Raw genomic sequence first — 18,631 nt, 5'->3', positions numbered from 1 at the left:
GGTTACGAGGGATGCAATGAAGAGAGGAGATTCGCTTGCGGTGCATCAAACCGTCCAAAACTGAGGTTCCGATGAGAGCTGGCGGATTGAGTCGCGCTAGGCCGCTCTCAGTTAGTGTGTTTTCAACCGTGGTGGAATTGTGGAATTTGAGGGCGACTCCCTGCGAGGGCCATTTTGGAGTCTGAGAGTTCAGTGAGTGGAACTCAGGCTCGCTTTAGCCTCACGAAACGGACACGACTGGCTGGCTGGCTTCTGCTCTTCCTCGTCTTCCTCTCGGCTTCGTCCATTCTTCACATCTCCCTCTCTCTTCTACCACTTCTCGTCACTGTCCGCTCTCTACTCTGTACTTCAACTCGCACTCCCGACATTCCGCCATCACCTCCATTCGCCCAGCTCACCTCAGGGATTGCTGCTACCATTTAGTTCGGCCCATCATTCCGACTATCCGAGGCGCGTTCTGGAGGTCTTTTCGATCCTTTGCCTCTTACTACCGTTCCTCTCCTGCTATACTAAGGTCCTGCCAACACCTAAGGCCTACGGGCACCAAATCACCGCGGTACATTTCGAACCTCACGCGAATCATGTCTTCTTCGGACGATGACATACCGCTCGCCGGCAATAGAAAGTCAAATGGCACAAACGGAGGTATGCTCTCCTTTTACACACACTTCTCATGTTCTCCAGGCAGCTGCGTCTCTTGCTCTGCCTGACGCTTGAGCCATCCCTATCTCATCGCATCGTACATCTGACAATGCAAATAGTCGCACCGCGTTTGTCTGCGGACAAGATCCCCTCCTCCGTCGATGCTACCTTGGATCGCCAAATTCCTTCCAACGGCAATGTAATGCCAGGTATCTCGCTAGCACATGGCGAGGTCAAGGTGGAAAACGGATCACCTGCAGACGACAAGAGTGACCTTGTCAACGGCGCTGGAACGGGAAAGAGGAAGTCCAGGGAGAGTGCCACACGACCCGCTTATGCCGACGCAGAAAGCAGTGATGATGATCTACCACTCGTATGCGACCCTGTCAAGCTGGACCTGTCTTTGCGAAAGATCACATAGGCTGATATGCATACAGAGCAAAAAAAGAAGGACGTCGACAGCTGTTGAGTCCGATTCAGACGATGCCCCGCTCATGGCCAAGGCAAAAGCGAATGGCAAAGTCGTGAAAATGCCTCCGCGACTCTCCGCCCATCAGATTGGTGAAGATTCGGACTCGGACGTCCCTCTGGGCCAAAAACTCGCCAAGCAGAAACAGAAAATTGAGAAGGCTGCCGAGAAGGAGGCTAAGCAAATCCGAAAGGAGGAGAAACAGGAGAGCGCAAAGGCTCCCAAGAAAGCTGTACCGGCGAAAAGAGTGAAGAAGGAAGAGTCCAGCGATGATGAAAAGCCTCTGTCGAAGCGTGCACCCATCAAGAAGGCTAAAGCCGAAGCCACTGGACCCGCCAAAAAGGTCAAGTCGCAACCTGCCTCAACCACCAAAAAGACAGCCGCCGCATCCAAATCCGTCAAGAAGGAAGAGAGTGCCGATCCTGAAGACGAAGAGGATGACGAAGAAGCTGTCAATTGGTGGGAGGATCCGACAAAGGGTGACGGCACAAACAAGTGGGAGACTCTGCAACATAGCGGTGTTGTCTTTCCTCCACCTTACAAGCAGCTGCCTAAGAACGTCAAGATGAAGTACGACGGGGAGCCCCTGACACTTCACCCGGATGCCGAAGAAGTTGCCGGTTTCTTCGGCAGTATGCTCAACTCCACTCACAACGTCGAGAACCCAACCTTCCAGAAGAACTTCTTCCATGATTTCAAAGAGATTCTCAAGAAGACTGGCGGTGCCAAGAACAGAAACGGCGAGAAGGTGGAGATTAAGGAGTTTTCCAAATGCGACTTCAAGCCAATCTTCGAGCACTACGAGGCCGAGAGGGCAGCCAAGAAGGCACTTTCTAAAGAGGAGAAGAAGGCTCTCAAACAAGAAAAGGACGAAGCTGAGGCACCGTACATGTACTGCATATGGGACGGTAAGAAGCAAAAGGTGGGGAACTTTCGAGTCGAACCTCCTGGCCTGTTTCGCGGCCGCGGCGACCATCCCAAAACTGGCCACGTCAAGACCAGAGTCATGCCTGAACAGATCACCATCAACATTGGTAAGGAGGCCACAGTGCCAGTCCCGCCCGAAGGACACAAATGGAAGGAGATCAAGCACGATAAACAAGGCACTTGGCTAGCTATGTGGCAAGAAAACATCAACGGCAACTACAAGTATGTCATGCTGGCTGCAAATTCGGACATCAAGGGTCAAAGTGACTACAAGAAGTTTGAAAAGGCCCGCGAGCTGAAAAAGCACATCGACCGCATCCGCAAGGACTACCAGAAAGATCTGAAGGCAGAGCCGACCGTCGATCGCCAGAGGGCCACTGCTATGTACCTGATCGATCGATTTGCGCTAAGAGCGGGCAACGAGAAAGGAGACGATGAGGCTGACACCGTCGGTTGTTGTTCGTTGAAGTACGAGAACGTTACCCTACGCCCACCCAACGTTGTCATCTTTGACTTTTTGGGCAAGGACAGCATTCGCTTCCACGAAGAATTCGAGGTAGATCCGCAAGTTTTCAAGAACCTGAAGATTTTCAAGAGGCCGCCCAAGCACGAAGGCGATGATCTTTTCGACCGCCTGACCACCAGCGCGCTCAACAAACATCTCAAGAGCTATATGGACGGCCTGACCGCCAAGGTCTTTCGTACGTACAACGCCTCGTACACCATGTCTCAATTGCTTTCGGAAATGAAGTCGGAAGGCTCTCTGGCCGAAAGAGTCAAGGACTACAACGATGCCAACCGAAGGGTCGCCATTCTCTGCAATCACAAACGTACTGTGGGGGCCGGACATGCAGGTCAGATGGAGAAGTTGGGCGAACGAATCAAAGGTCTCAAGTACCAGCAATGGCGCATGAAGCAGATGATGATCGATGTGGACCCTAAGATCAAGAAGAAGAAGGGTACTGAATACTTCGAACTGCCTGACGACATTGATGAAGCATGGATCCTGGAACACCAAGCATTCCTGGTTGAGCAAGAGAAGACCAAGATCACCAAGAAATTCGAGAAAGATAACGAGAAGCTCAAAGCTGAAGGCGAGAAAGAGATGAAACACAAGGACCTTGAGGAACGTCTCAAGGCTGCGACAGAGCTGGAGAAGAAGTTCAAGAAGGAAAACAAAACGAAGAAGGTCGAAGCCGAGGGCAAGTCTCCGTCAGTCGAGAAGTACGAGGAGCAGATCAAGAAGCTGGACACCAGGATTGCTACCATGGCGATCCAGGCAGAGGACAAGGAGAACAATAAAGAGGTGGCATTGGGCACTTCGAAGATTGTAAGTGTCACACGAGCTTGTGATTCGTTGAGACCATCTACTGACTGTTTACCACTCAGAACTATATTGATCCGAGATTGACGGTCGTCTTCAGCAAGAAGTTCAACGTGCCCATCGAGAAGTTCTTTTCGAAGACCTTGCGGGAAAAGTTCGAGTGGGCCCTCAAATCCGTCGACGAGAATTGGACTTTCTAGGCCGACCATGGGCGCCCCGTAAGGCAATGGCATTCCTTACTCGAAGTTCAGCCCGAAGCTCGATGCAACCACACAAACACCCCGGTCTTTACAGGAGATCTGCAAATCTACCAACGCAACAAGCCACATAGACTTGTCCAACGACTTTCAACTGCCATATGCATATGACCATTGACGAGACGACTTCACGCGGCACAATAGTCAGACTCGAACGACCATCACTCCGAGACTTGGGGTGACTCCTCTGAATCGAACACCCCTCGTTCGCTCCCCTCTGATTCAAATCACTATCGTTGTTTTTGGAGACTTTTGAAAAGCTCGACCAGACAGTGCACCGCACTGTCTGTCTCTCATCCAGCATCGCAAAGAGGCGTGGGTGGCATGGGATGGCATAGGTAGCGTTGCGCATCCATATCAGCAGCATACATACTCCGTACTTAGTTGCAAGAGCTAGAGATCTAGAGCTAGAACTACCTCGCACATCGCACAGAATGAGCATTCATTTATCGTTCAGCGTAGTCACATTTCATGCCTTTCTATCTCAGTCTACGAAGTCCGGAATATCGTTCGCTGAGTCCTTTGTAACTTTTTCGACAGAGGCAAGATAGCCACATCTCAACCTTTCACTGATTCCCCTTGATCAGCCTATGTCCTCTCACCATGCAGTTGTGTACGCGGGCTTCTTACTCAAGCTATGTTGGACTCGAATAGGCGCTTTCAAAGTCTGGCATGGTTATTAAAGAGCATATCGGATTGAAAAGTCTCATAGCTCAGCTAGAAAGGAAAAGACACCATCTCGAGCATTCAGCCCCTGTCTGATCTGTACAATTACTTAGCTGGCCGGCATGATCTGTTCAGCCTGGACACGCAGCACTGTACTCCACCATGGAACCCTTATGACTCCTTGTGCCCGCCGCGGTGAGATGACTCCTCAGGAGACCCTGCTCGCGTCGGCGGCGGGATTAGTCGTCAGGGGACAAAGTAGAGGCACAGGCCCATGGCACTGCATCGGGAAAGCCTTGCTTGCTCATCAAACCCAGGCCAGCCCAGTCCTTCAGTGCGCACTCGCTTCATTCTGCCCAGGTCATCCAGCCCTGCTGCATCCTCTCAACCCGCCGGCCAATCCCTTCCTCACATCCTTTGCTTCCTGTCCGCGCAATGCATAACACAATTTGTTCAAAACACGACTTGAAAAGCAGAAATGCAGATATGCATAAGGAGATTCGTCAGAGTGGTTCGTTCAACGATTGTCGTCAAGGAGAAAGTGAGTGGGAAAGTTAAACGATTGATGACCTTCAAAGATGTAAGGTTCAGCCGATGAACCAGAAGTGAAAATATGCCGTCCGTGATGTTGTGCGCGTGCACGTGGGTCGTTCTCGTTTGCCGAATGTGCGTCCTCAGTGTTCCCCCTGTGCTAAGTATCAAATATCCTCCCTGGAAACCCGTGCTGTGGTTGCTATTGCTTGCGCTTTCCAATGTTCCTTTCCACTGTGAGGTGAACCATTGACTCTAAGATCTGAGAGGTGGTTGGTAGAGTGCGTTCTGGGAAGCATGGCCAGTGTAAGCGGTGAAATGATGCCGCAAGGCCAAGCAGATTCCGGCCAGCTTTCTTGGGAATGCGCCGAGTGGTGGCGTCCTGAGCAAAAACCAACTTCAGAATCTTCCCAGAGGCTGAATAAGAGACGCGTAGTCGCGCCCCGTAACCGGGACAAGAGGCAATCGGAAACGACAGTCGTGATCGATAATGGCTCTGGTATCTCGAATGAACTCCCCTTCCCTGTAGCAGACTGGCAGACATGAAGGTGGAGAGGGAAAGCCGCCCTGTAGAGACGATTGTGTGGCTAGAAGAAGCAGTAGTCGGCAGCATGCGACGGTAGTTGGCGTGTCCTGGCGTGAGCCCGTCTCTCTGTAATGTTCAAGATTGAAGGACAAAAGAAAAGTGAGGATAACCAGATGACTATTCCAGCAAGACCAGCAAGCCTGAGTGAAATGGAAAAGATCCCCCTTCCCGACTCGACCATGACCCCTTCCCCATCATCAGGCCAAAGACAACGCTTGCTAAACTGGCAGACCCTCGGTATGCAGAGACAAAGGAAAGACAGGCAAAAGAACGTCGATGCGAAATGGAGGTCCAGGCTTAGCCGGTATCCTCCTCGCCATCATCGTCATCATCGTCTTCTGCGCTTTCGCTGGCGACCTTCGACCTCTTGCTGGGTGTCTCGTTGTTGCTGGTCCCAGCCTTTCTCTTCGTACCCGACGTCGCCTTGTCGGGCTTATTGATGACCGGGGTACCGTTCTCACCCCCTTCGCCTTTCTCCAGTGCGGCTACTTCGTCTGCGGTCAGAAATCGACCACCGGGACCACGAGGTCTGCGCATAGCATGATTGTGTCTCGACTCGTGCAGATAAGGTTTCCGGCCCTTGGAGGTAAGGCGGAGCTGCTCCTCTAGCTTCTGTCGGGCAACGCGCCGTTTCAGGATGCGATGAAACTGCTTCGCATTGACATAGAGGGGAGACTCCTCAGCCCCTCCACCTGATATCTCCTCTTGTGCCTGAACAGGCTGCTGTGGGGGAGGCATGGCGGGTGGAACAGACTGTCGAGGCAAGGCATGATTCATGGCGGGCTGAGACACCTGTCCATGAGGGCTCGTGATATGCTGGCTCATGCGCCTTTGCGCATTCATCTGTCCCGCCTGAGGCATGCTTACAGTCGACGGGAGAGGCGGCATTTGTCCTACAGGGTTAGAGTCAGTCGATGAATTTTTCCCAAGTGGCGCAGATGGCGGCGTCTACTGACCTGATGCCGCTGCTGTGGCCATGGCCGCAGCCTGAGTGGGCGATATGCCATAGCCTTGTGACATTCCTGCATTGACACCATATTGAGGATAGCCCATTGGTTGATGGACCCCGGCAGCCGGTTGAGGCTGATAATGGTTCTGGGTCTGAGAAGGAAGGATAGGAGATGCTTGATTCGGATTGTGTTGTTGCATATGCGATTGAGGACCCGATGGTGACTGGAGAGAGCCGGGGCCGGCGCTCTGTGGCGACGTCTGATAGCCTCCCTGCAGATGAGGATGTTGAGTATGCTGCTGATACTGCGGCGGGTACTCCATGATGAATACGGATCAGAGATGATGCTTGAATGGCTCGCTATGATACTTCAGTGCAGGGCTAAAGAAGAGAGGTTCTCGGCCCGTGTAAGGTGACTTGAGGGTCGCCTCAGCTGTCGCGCGTACGGAAAGACGCAGGCTCCCGAAGGCTAAGCTGGGCAGTCAACAGGTCCGGAGAGGCGTAACGGTGATAGCTGGATAGCTGAGACGCGCTCTGGGGCCGCTGTGCCTTGAGATTTTGCCGTGAAGGCAGCTCGACTCTCTGATAGGAGGGCCTAGCAGCGGCAGGTTGGAGCCTGGTCCCTTGCGTTAGTTGCTAGCGCAGCTCCTGCCAGTCACTGGATCACTGACCTAATTGTTGGCAACGCAGGTGATGGTGACTTGCTCTCGAGGTGTCAAAAGTGGTCTGAACCCAGCGGTCCACTCACTATATTGACGGAAGACACGGTCAACAAATGAGGCGGGTCAAGTCCAGGATGGCCGGCTGAGTTCGCCTCGAATTGGGCTTCGGTGCAGGAAAGCTGGGGTCTAGCGCTTTGATGAGTTGTCACTTCTGCTCGAGGCAGGACGAGTGTGGCGCGGGATGGATGACGATGCGTGGCCCAGACGTCACACTGTCGCCGTGGATTCCAGCTCTTGCCTCACTCCCGCGGCCGCGATCACTGTTGTTGTTGTCGTCGACGCGTTCTGGCAGTGCTCCAGCTTTCCAGAAGCTTGGATATGACGCGCCGCGCAGCCTGGATTGGATTGTTGGAATCGCGGCGACTGCGAGGAATGATTCGAGGGGCGCGCGGAAGGAAGGTGAGCGGCGATTCGATTGCTAGATTGATAGACTACGTACTGCGCACACAATGGGTCAGTATTGGCTCTGGTAGAGCGCAGCGTCGATTATTGGAGGACGGGGCTGGGTGGGCATGGTTATGTAGCAATCGATTGGAGAGTGCGCCTGCAGTGATGTGTTGGCAAGTCCATGCAGCTCACCTCTTAGTCTCCGTGTCCCACAGTCAAGGCACTCCCGATGCTGGGCAGCTGGGGGTTCTATTCCTGTATGAATGATGAAATTCCCGGTCTCGATCGTGGAGGAGTTTGCGATTTGTTCTTTTCCTGGATCAGCCGTGGTTGCTGCCCAAAACGTGATGCGACAGCCGCGGGAGTTGGGGTTGCTGCCCACAATGAAGCTGTCAGGTTCTTCAAATCTGATGGCGCCGGGCGCAACTATTCGTGCGCGACGTCGACGACGATGATGTTCTAGGCAGCACTTGACGCGTTGTTGCCGACGGCGACAAGGTCAAAAAATGCTGTTTGTGCTGCAAGCGCTTGTGCTGGTGATAACCGCTCGGCAGTGCACTGCTGAGGGAGGCCGGGGAAATGATGGAGTTTGGATTTTGGGGAACAGAATGGCGGTCGGTCCGTCAACGATCGGTGACGGACGTCAGGCGCGTTGTGGTTTGTGTTGCAGTGTGATGGAAGAGTGCCAGCGGTGAGGGCGGGTCGTTCCCACGGTGAGTAATGGGCGAGGTAGCAGCAGTAGTAGTAGCGTAGTTCGCAAGAGTGGGCGGGCTTGCAGATTGCAGAGCTGGCTGAAGTGACTGGGGTGATGGCTGTCGGGCTGATGGGTGGCTTGCTTGCTCGCTTTGCTTCGGGCTGATGAGATCACAGCGCGGCAGGACGCACAACCCTCAGTGTCGCGAGGTTCTGCTCAGCACTGTTTGATCTGTTTGATATGCCTGATGCGCGCAAGGCTCTACAGCTATACTCGACGCTGAATGATGATAGGTGGTTGTTATTTACCAGGAACGTGGATCGTGGAGAGGGCAGTCGAATCAAAATGTGATGCGGTGAACCAGTAACGACCGGCGACGAGTGTAGGCTCAGAGCCGCCTGGCCTGGGGTTGGTTCGGTCTTTTCTCTGATCACTTGTCGCGCTCTCTTGTGACACGCCAGCCCTGGGACCGGGACCCACGTGAAAAGACCGGCCTGATGTCTTGCGTGTTGCGTGCTGCCGTAGCGAGAAACGGTATTTTTTTGAAGTGATGAGTGGACGAAGGACGACTGCGAACTGGGTTTGATTGGGTGCAGCCTGGAGGTGAAACGAGGGCTATTGGGCGACAAAGAGGGAGGAAGAAGAGTGAGAGAATATTGGCTGGAGGGCGGAAAGTGGGAGACCGCTCACGCTGCTGATCTGCCCAGCCCGGCACTCGTCGGCATCGGCGACCTGCAAAAACTCTGTTCGCTAGTGCCGCCCAGCCCCGCTTTTCTTTCGCTTGCAATGTCTGGTTGAGGCAGGAGCCAACCACCATTTCATCTCGTGACCATGCCGATCCACTTGATCACTATACCTCTCTGGGCCTTGGACCGCACATGCAATTTTGAGTAGCGCAGAATTGGGTATTACTGCCGACGAACGCACGAGAATTCGATTTACCTTCTACACGGTAGTGTGCACAGTACGATGGACCTGGCCGAGGGGAGTGTGAAGATGATCTCTAGCGGTAAGAAATCATACCAGAAGTTGTTGTGCTGCCGGGCGCGCAGTCAAATCAATAGTAGGAATGCTACGTCATGTGACCGTCCCGATCCTTTGCCCGTTCCTGGTCAGAGACGCTTCCTTGACCCGACCAGAACCAGCCGTGCCAGCCACCCTCGTGAAGCAACAGGACGCCTCGCATCAGAGCACTCAACGCACTCCCTCCCGCGTCTCATGTGTCAGCAACAGCGTCGCATGCTTTGCGTCGCTTAACACGCCAGTATGACGTGCCGGAAGGCCGTATCGACGCCGTCTCCGCTCCTCGCCCAATCCGGTTATCCTGACCGCTATATACCCAGGTACGTACCGAGTACGGAGTATGCTCAGCCGTGGGTCGTTACTAGCAGGTGCTCTGTACGGAGTAGACGGTCGCGCTTCCTCATGATGCTCGAAGCCTGCTGAGACCATACTAGTCGCGCCCAGTCTGCCTTAAGGAATTCGTGGAGTCCCAATCAGCTCCTCTCGGTTCGTGGAATATCTCTATTCCACCAATTAGGCATTCGATCAGTCGTATTCTCGTAGCTTCCTGCGGCCTGCTTTCTTTGTCTTGCCAATCAAAACCACCAACCGCCTCTTTTTGTCTAGCAAGGGTTTTGATTCGCTCTCAGAACCGAAATTCAGCATGTTTCTTCACTCTACCTAAGCATCAGGAGACCACTTGCATCAAGCAGGACGCTGTTTCTAGAGCTTTGGCTCCGCCGGATTCATGTGACAGCTGAGACGAAGCGCAGGTCGGAATGAGAGGTTCCAGTCCCCTGCCGAGGACGTTGAGCCTGGTCTCAATTCACATGCTCGAATGCACATCTCCGAACCAATCCCATCGCTTGTGAAGCATTCAGCCTGTGTTTAGTGCGTATATGCATGTGGTCGTAAGTTTCTGACCGAGACAAGTGCGCCTTCGCGTGATCTGGCCGTGTCGTATTCTCGTGCTGTTCTATGTTTCTGCGTGCGATAAAGATAGGGCGTCCCTTTTGACTAATACCAAACATCAAACAGTCGTCCTTTCGAGGAAGTCGTGCTTAGTCGCTCAGCACAGCTCTCAACATGGCCAAGAACGGCTCCCTCAATTTCAGAATCTCGCTGACCTCGGGCTTGACAGGCTCACCAGCGCTCCTTCTGAGCTTGTCTTGAGCCTTCTTTCGTCGGCGGCGTTCGGCGGAAATTGGGTCGAGATCATCTTCTGCGGATTCTTCTTCGGAGTCGAACTCATCTTCTTCATCCGAGATGCGGAGGTCCATCAGATCACCCTGGGAATATGTCAGTGTACAGCGTCGATATCTGGAAGATAGGTTCTGAAGCAACGAAAAGTAGGCTGCTGCTCACCTCATGTAGCCCGAAGTCACTGCTCTTAAAGTTACCTCCAGGCATCCCGGTTGAATCCTCTGACAGACTCGTCCCCTCCGCCGCCATCTTCTGCCTCGTTTTGTCGCTGTGCCACTTTTTCCTCGCCGTTTGCCACGCGATCAGCTCGTCAACCTCCCGAATCACAATCTCCCGATTCACGGTGCCCATATCTAGCGCTCCCTGGAGAATGGCGTTCATATCCAGCTTACCACCAGACTTCGGTCCCTTGCGGAGGAACTCGAGGATACCCTCAATCCAGGCCATCAATGCAGTGAAGAGGCCGTTATCGTGCGTATGAACTTCGTGGATGAATTTGTACAAGTTGTGCTGATGTCGAGCACAGAGATCGATGAATGACTGTACTGTTTGGTTTGGATCTGCGGAGACGTCTTGTCTCTGGGCAATCTCAACCGTCTTAATGGTGTCATCGGCAAATACTGCAAAGTCTGTAATGCTGCCGTAGACGTTGGCCGATTTATAAACTCGGACGAGAGGCTCGTAGAATATCGTGAAGAGGTCACGGAATAGCTGTAAAGTGTTCGGCTCCTCGATCATGGCAGCCATCATAGCCTTGTCCCGTTGGCGTGTCATTAACTTGAGAAGCTGTTTGAGATGGGAGAACATTTCAGCGCCTTGCTGGAGTTCTTCGTCGTCATTCTCTACTGCGCTGTTCCAAGCAACCCAAGCATTGTAGACGCGCTGGATCTGTGGCGCCGTGAGTTCTGGTTGGAACTGCTCCGATCGAAGAATGGCAACAACAACGTCGACCTCCTCCTTCTGCGCCTCGGTGCGGACGGCAGTTTTCGTCTCCTCGGGACTGTCAACGAAAGCCTTGATCTTGTTCGTCAGGACGTGGTCTCCCACTTTGGCAATCATATCGTCAATGGGCTTCTGGAATTGCCGTATCCCATCATTGAGGGTCTGCGAGAATATTCTTTGCAGTAACGACCTCGTACCGAACGGCTGAGCAAGGAACAGATCCAGAACGGCCGACATGACTGCAGCAGGATTTGCTATCCGTATCGCATTCTTCAGTACTGTATATGGCACCAGAGAATGGATCCGTTTCGCTTGCGCAAACAATTCAGGAGAATTGTCCTCGGCCAAGAATAAGTGGTAGATTGTTGCTGCCACCTCTATCCTCAACCATTCTGCGAATTTCTGATACTCTGGGCTCAGATCCTCGATTTTTTCCTTCTCGCGTATCTCGGCAAAGAGCTTGGTAAGTCCATTAGCCTCCACAATGTTCCTGCGGAACGTCTCCATGTACGTGTCAAGCTCCGCCGCCCGCTTTCTGGCGATATCGTAGAATTTTCTCTGCTCTTCGAGGCGTCGAGCATCCATTTCCTTCCGCCGTGCGATATCCTCTTGTTCTTCCTCATTCAACTGTATCGGCTGAAGGGTCAGAAAATCAGTCATAGATCGTGACTGTGCGATGTTCGGATTCTGCAAGAGAGTTCGTAAGAAGGCTCTCAATGATACTCTCTGATCTTCACGATGCAACCGCACGGCTTGTGGACCTGGACTGGGACTCCTTTCTCTTGACAAACTCATACGGGGCGAGGACGATGATTTGGGTGAGCCACCTCCCGGGTTAGGGCTGAGGGAATTGCCCGACTTTAGGCGTCGGTGGAGGGGTAGGAAATTCCTTCCAGGCTCTTCCAGGCTCGCTTCTGTAGATGCAGAGGATACTGACTCTGCATCGTTGTCCCCAGACGGCATGACCGAGGCGAAGGTGGAGGACTTGTTCTTTCTGGGCAAAGGAGGAAGGACCTTGCCAGGCATCTCAGTGCGTAGCCTTTTGTGTAGCCTCACAAACTCCCCGTACCGTCTACCGATGAAGATTTCTGGCTGATTGGGTCTTTTGACTCGTAGCAGAAATTCTGCATGCTGGTGGTACCGGACCGTTCGCTTAACCGACGTGATTCTGACGCCTGCGACGTTGACGTCCCACTCATTGATATAATTACCCTCGGGTATATTCACGACCAGGCCTTGCTCATTGGCACCGCGGTCAACCACCTCCATCTCGGCAAAACGTATCCTCTCTTCATAGCCCGAGGCGGTTGGCAGCCCAGACACCATCATCAGCTCGACCAGCTTCGCGGACTTTTTCGCCAGCTTCCTCCTCTTGGTCTCTTCCAACCTGTCTTCTGAAGAGGATATGTATTTGCTGGCGAAGGACTCGAGGAAGGTCTGTAGTTTGTCCTGCCAAAACTCCTTCTCTTTCGCTTGGTTGAGGAAGGGAAATTTGCGGACATGGTTAACAAAAATGTACCGTAGGATGGGCAGCTCCGAGTCCATGGGCGAGACTTCGCCATACTGGGAACGGAAGGGAGCCCCAAATCGTTGAAGGGCAGTGGGAGTACTGAGTTCCGCGATCTCATCCGAGACCTGGCGAGAGATGAGTTCTCGCTTGAGATAGTGCTCTTGCTTGCCCGTCAGCAACTGTCCCGGCGCCGGTGTTGAGCCTGTCGATGGAGCCGGAGCATTGCTAGGAGCATCAACCTTGATCTGGGGTGCTTTCACGTCTCCATTCGCTGTGGGAACAGCAGCGACGTCGGCCTTCGAGCCGCCATTTGTGACCGCATCGTAGGTTGACATGATGTTTGCGCTAGGAGAGGGAGGGCACAGCGGATAGACGGAATACGAAGGTGTCGTCCTCAGCCAAACGGACGGGCTCACCCTGCAGCATATATTCTCACAAAAGTTGGAAAAATCAAAAGTCCGCTCTGTTACGTGGCCTGGCTTGGAGTGACGAGCAGCAGCTGCGTCCGGAGGCTCACTTCCATGTCATGGGGTAAAGCTTGTCTGTTGACAGGTGATCATCATCGCTCGTGGCTTTGAAGAAGCTAGTCTAGTTGACCGAGGACTACGAGACGACATGCATGACTGGATCGTCAACCCGGTGTCACAGCCACTGTTGTTGCTCTCATGGCTGAGCATCCAGTGCGTTTCAACTTTTTGGCGGCGGCCATCGAGGTTGCAGGATGACTGCGTCATGGGGGGGCCGCGGCAGGAACAGGCTCGCACTTGGCAGGGCAGGTGGTCGCGCCGTATGACTCGATATGGCCAAGTGAGGTGGCTCTTGAGGCTTGTCGGATTGTGAGTCCATGGATATCGATCCTTTGTACTCCGTATTCAGCCTGCCTCGCACAGTTTGACTACCTTTTGTACATCGTTCACAGGGAGTTTACACGTCCGCATTCCTCACAAGGTGCGACCCTGAAAGACCTCGGAGGACCGCACCTCGACTTTCAGAAGCCCCGCATAGCAAGCCTCCAGGCCCCATTTTCTCCTTACAGAGTGTACACCAGCTTCTGCCCGCTGACTTTGTCCTTTCTCAGCAGATCGAGACCTTCCAGGACTCCTTCTAAACCTTTGCCCACCTTGGGCGGGTGAACCTTTAACTTGCCTTCCGCAAGAAGAGGTTCGACAGCCCTGACCCACTTCTTCATGAACTCGAAATCACCCTCGTTAGCCGAGCTTTTGAACATTGGTTTATCTGTAGGCTCCCCAGTCGCCGTATATCCCATGGTCATTGTTGTCGTGACGTCTTTGCGTGGGAAGTCGACCTTCAAGATAGAGCCGTATCTGCCACCAGACGAAATCACCTCCGAACAAATCTTTGCAGTCTTCGGCAGAGCGATCGTGTCCCACACGTAGTTGAGTTCCCCTTTGGTATATTCGTTGATCTTGGTTGTGACTTCGGGGTCATTGTAGTCGAAGGCAGCCTCAGCTCCCAGGGACTTGACCAGATCGAAGTTTCGTGGCGAACAAGTGGTGATGACTCGATACCCCGCCCTGCAGAGGTGAGTATTTCTCGAGTGCAGCCGTGCTGGATTTGACTTACAGCTTCGCGAACTGGATGCCTAGAGTACCAGTCGCCGAGCTTCCACCATAGATGAACACGAACTCTCCCTTTGTCGACGGGTCAGTCGGCCAGTTCAACCCGATCTTCTGAAACAGTCCCTGTCCGCAGGTGACCACACCCACGCCTAGCGTTGCGGCGTCTTCGAACGACATGTTCGCTGGCGGATGCAGTTGAAGGTCGGCCTTGACCGCGATTCTCTCTGCAAACGCCCCGTCCTCGGGCTGCAGCGAGTTGCCGCCGTGCGCGAACCCGGCAATCCGATCTCCAACTTTCCAAGGTGTCTCATATCCGGTGCCTGTTTCTGCAACCACGCCGGCCCAGTCACATCCTGCCAGGCAGCCTTTCGTGTTGATTTTGTCAATGTGCTTCCAGTCTGTGGGATTCAGTGCGACGGCCTTCACGTCGGCAAGAATATAACCCGGTCTCGGCTTAGGATAAGGCCGGTCAGTGACCAGAGATGCCTTGCCAGGCTCTCCATCCATTACTATGGCCTTCATATTGAGGATCTTGTCTGGTCTGTCGTCTAAAGGATGAGAGATGGTATGTATGCTCTGGCATGGGACAGACTTGCGCGAAAGATGGGGGACCGCAGAGTGATAAGTGTTCAAGGGCGGACTCTGGTTCCACTTACCCAAGCCCGCGGGCGTCGATTGGAGATCCTCGAACACTTTTGATTTAAAATCAACGGCCCTGGACGAACCTCGGGACAATACGTCAAGAGGCCTTCGCTGATAAAGTGAGTACTGGTGACGTTCTTGCAGCACCCACGGTTACAGACTCCACTGTACGCTCGTACAAGCATAACTGTTAGTCCTGTGTATAAACCAGGTCGCAGCAAGATCCCGACACGAATTCACTGGTGTACAAGTACGTAGGATTTTCGTGGTCGAAGCTGCTGTAGCAAGTGACTGGAGAGACTGGTCGGTCAATCGACGTCGAGAACAGCAGCTTAGCCAGTCGCTTCCACGATAACCTAAGGCCTTTACTGTAAATGCAGAGGCGGCTTTTGTGACAGATGCTTGTGAGGTGCCGTCGATTTGTGCACAGCTAATTGGCATAAAGCCAGTCATGTTATGTCTGTAACGTAGTCGAACCTCGCGTGTCCCGAATCAGTATGCTAATATCCCCGCTGCGGCCGTAGCAAGAATCGGTGGAGCAAGAAACGGATTCTGCTGGAAGAAGATTCACTTTGATTGAGCACCTTTTGAAATTACAGGAATCTAGATCCGGCGATAACCGCCATGCTAGACGCACGACATTGCCCCGCACTAATCGGCCAGGATCGGCCTAGCACAGCCTCGTGCTTGCCCGCGCAGCCTTGCTCAGAACTTTTCTTCAGAATCTGAGTTGTACTCGACCTGACCAGTCATCTTTCTCAATCCTCTGCACTTTTGCATTCTCACTCACGCACTCCCTCACTCAATATACGCTCGGCTCTTCTTGCGCTTCTCCGCCTTTCTCATTTGGACTCCGTCTGACCATGGTGCGCAAACTCAAACACCACGAGTCCCGCCTCCTCCGCAAAGTCGACCTCCTCACCTACAAATCCGATGGACCCTCGCACCGCGAAGCCGCAGTCCGGCGACGCTACCACCTCAACCACCAACTAGACTACTCGAAGTACAACGCCTTGTGCGGTCGACTGAGGCAGCTCGCCCACATGCTGAGCAATCTGGACCCGACGGACCCATACCGGGTCGAGATGGAAGCCACCATGTTGGAGAAACTGCACCAGATGGGGATCCTCAAGCAAAATCGCAGCCAAGGCGCCGGCCTATCGAGCATAGAGAAGGATGTTACTGTTTCTGCGTTCTGTCGCCGCCGGTTGGGAATTGTGATGGTGCGGAACGCAATGGTCGAGCATGTCGCCACGGCGCACAAGTTTGTGGAGCAGGGCCATGTGCGGGTGGGAACCGAAGTTGTGACGGATCCGGCCTTTCTAGTCTCTAGGGGCATGGAGGACTTCGTCACATGGGTAGACGGCAGCAAAGTCAAGAGGCATGTTCTGCAGTACAGAGAGAAGCTGGATGATTTCGAACTGCTGTGAGCGGTGCCGCTGGACGCGTTCCTGCAGCGAAACACTGTCCTACAAAACGACAACGGGAGACGTGTGTATAGGAGGCTCAAACAACATTATGAGAACTAAATATGACTGCTGGAAGACACCGCCACAGAAATGACAGTGAGGGGTAACTGCAACCGAAGCCCAGCTGATGAAGAGAATTGCGGACATCCTGAAGGAGGGCTCTTCCGACGACTGCAATGGAGGAGATGTTCTTATCCAGGGCACATTTGCGATCACCTGCGGTGGTCGGACCAGGATGGATGTTCACCTCCGGAGACACATGCATTGCTCGGGCTCCAGGCTCGAAACATGACACCTTCATGGAGCTGTTACGACAGATGCCTTGCGGGGTCCACAGCTCGGCCCATATGAGACTGGAATCATCTCGCAGCAAATGACAGGCGTACACAGCACCTGTACTGTTCGAAGAGTCCCACTTCTCTGGCTCTGAAGCGGTTTTTGGGATGTCGCCGACGACGAAGGCCCCAATCCCACAAAGGATGCCCGCCTCAGATCGATAAAACTAGGTGTCCGCCCTTAAAGGTTCTGACACAAGCACTTGCACAGCTAGGAGAGGTTCGCTTGCGAAAAGAGAGCCACAAGCGGCTAGAATTATGTGGCATATGTACTTGTATGGCAGGATGTCATCAGACCATCTGTAAGACCATCCAGCAGAAGTCGGGTCAAAATCCACGTCACTTGGTTACCAGAACACGGAGGCTGCAACCATGGCAATGCAAAATCTGACAGCATAGACATTCCCCATCATTAAACCCTCCAGCTTATCATGACGGTCATCAGGCCTGTTTGTCATAAGTCGAAGCACGACAGCCAGGGTTTCCTCGTTTTCACCTCCTTCCCCTTCAGCGCCTCCTTGCGAGGCCCATTACTCCTGGGGTGTTCGGCATTGACAATCTCCAGTACGGCCTTCTCGTCGAAAATTCCAAGATCAAGATTGCGCTCTGTCTCATCCTCCGCGTCACTATCGTCATCGTCACTTACGTCCATACGAAATCGGCGCACGCTGTCGCCATCGCAGTCGCCGGTAAAGAATCCTCTCCTGCCATTCCTCTTCCGCAAACACTGGGGCCATACACGGCGCACCAATCCTCGGACCCCGCTGTGGGCACGGTCGATTTTCTCGTACTCGGTGCGCCGGGTGGCGTTGGATGTCCAGGAGATTACCGTGTTGAGCTGTGGTCTCTGCTGTGCTTTGATTGTTGGGGCTGTCTGGGCACGGGACAGGAGGGAGCTGTGCTCGTCCACAGCCGCGTTGAACCCGCATGGTAGTGTTGGGGAACTGTCGACACTGCCTGCTGGCAGGACGTTCGAGTATTCGTAGGCATAAGGGTATCCGATTGGATGGCCCTCGGGATCGGCTGCTGTGGCTAGCCTTGCATCGATTCTTTCACAGACGCGCTGGATACTGTCTGAGTCAACAAGCGAGGCGTGTCGGGTAGTAGTTCTCGAAGTGGCCACACTCGGAAGAGGAGTGATGTCCCTGCTCATGGCCAGCATCCCGTCCAGCGAGGAGAACAACTGGCAACTCTGATGGTGTAGCGTTGCGGAATCTCTGCGATGTCGATGCTTGGGCCTTGACACGCTGCTTCGCCGGCGTGGTATCGGGACGGAATCCTGTCGCAAGGAATTTGGGCGTGATCTAGATTGCGACCTTTGTGAAGAGCTGGATCTTTGAGAACCTGGGGTCTTTGACCGTAGTCTTGTTGGGTTGTTTCCATGGTTTAATATGGCATGCGTGTGCCCGGGATTCTCGTTCAGTTTGGAGATGAGGCCGTTGCAGTTTCGTTTCGTTACAGTTGACCTGGCCGAGTGGAAGGACTCGGCGTCTGATTCGTCACGCCGGTCGACCGTCGTGGTTTTCGTTTCACACTGGTAGCTCATGATTCGTATCGTCGTCATAATCATGCATAAACGTGGACGTAAGAAACAATCGAACCGGGGTTCGAAGGGTGGCCTGGTCTCCTGGAGTCGTAACAAGGGCAAGCTCTGCCACCTCTGGGCCCTGTTTGAAATGCTAAACAAAAAGAGCGAAGACAGAGTGACTGGAACAGGTCGGTGGCGGAATTGAATCGTGGTTCAGTGAGAGGCAATCATCACCAGTGCTCGAGGAAGCGCACGGGTAACGACGA

General features: G+C 53.5%; 6 protein-coding genes across 6 annotated transcripts; 2 read left to right on the top strand and 4 right to left on the bottom strand.

The window, feature by feature from the left end:
• Positions 1-581: 581 nt before the first annotated feature.
• A1O7_06786 (DNA topoisomerase I) lies at positions 582-3,562 on the top strand (the record flags this gene model as incomplete). Its single annotated transcript, XM_007760786.1, has 4 exons — positions 582-645; positions 762-1,015; positions 1,080-3,368; positions 3,428-3,562. The coding sequence occupies 4 exons, from the start codon at positions 582-584 to the stop codon at positions 3,560-3,562; spliced, it is 2,742 nt and encodes a 913-aa protein (XP_007758976.1).
• A 2,137-nt stretch (positions 3,563-5,699) lies between these two features.
• On the bottom strand, positions 5,700-6,674 carry A1O7_06785 (nuclear transcription factor Y, alpha; the record flags this gene model as incomplete). The annotated part of the gene is made up of 2 exons (XM_007760785.1): positions 5,700-6,295; positions 6,359-6,674. 2 exons carry the CDS (start codon positions 6,672-6,674, stop codon positions 5,700-5,702), a joined length of 912 nt encoding a protein of 303 aa, XP_007758975.1.
• A 3,543-nt stretch (positions 6,675-10,217) lies between these two features.
• Positions 10,218-13,146, bottom strand: A1O7_06784 (uncharacterized protein; the record flags this gene model as incomplete). The annotated part of the gene is made up of 2 exons (XM_007760784.1): positions 10,218-10,445; positions 10,522-13,146. 2 exons carry the CDS (start codon positions 13,144-13,146, stop codon positions 10,218-10,220), a joined length of 2,853 nt encoding a protein of 950 aa, XP_007758974.1.
• A 695-nt stretch (positions 13,147-13,841) lies between these two features.
• On the bottom strand, positions 13,842-14,913 carry A1O7_06783 (uncharacterized protein; the record flags this gene model as incomplete). The annotated part of the gene is made up of 2 exons (XM_007760783.1): positions 13,842-14,346; positions 14,396-14,913. The coding sequence occupies 2 exons, from the start codon at positions 14,911-14,913 to the stop codon at positions 13,842-13,844; spliced, it is 1,023 nt and encodes a 340-aa protein (XP_007758973.1).
• Positions 14,914-15,896: 983 nt separating this feature from the next.
• Positions 15,897-16,463, top strand: A1O7_06782 (uncharacterized protein; the record flags this gene model as incomplete). Its single annotated transcript, XM_007760782.1, has 1 exon — positions 15,897-16,463. One exon carries the CDS (start codon positions 15,897-15,899, stop codon positions 16,461-16,463), a length of 567 nt encoding a protein of 188 aa, XP_007758972.1.
• An 828-nt stretch (positions 16,464-17,291) lies between these two features.
• On the bottom strand, positions 17,292-17,990 carry A1O7_06781 (uncharacterized protein; the record flags this gene model as incomplete). Its single annotated transcript, XM_007760781.1, has 1 exon — positions 17,292-17,990. One exon carries the CDS (start codon positions 17,988-17,990, stop codon positions 17,292-17,294), a length of 699 nt encoding a protein of 232 aa, XP_007758971.1.
• Positions 17,991-18,631: the final 641 nt, after the last annotated feature.

This window comes from Cladophialophora yegresii (genome assembly GCF_000585515.1).
Source record: "Cladophialophora yegresii CBS 114405 chromosome Unknown aczIN-supercont1.5, whole genome shotgun sequence".
NCBI lineage: Eukaryota > Fungi > Ascomycota > Eurotiomycetes > Chaetothyriales > Herpotrichiellaceae > Cladophialophora > Cladophialophora yegresii.
Note: the sequence above shows the minus strand (reverse complement) of the source record. Positions and strands in the feature narration are given on the sequence as shown.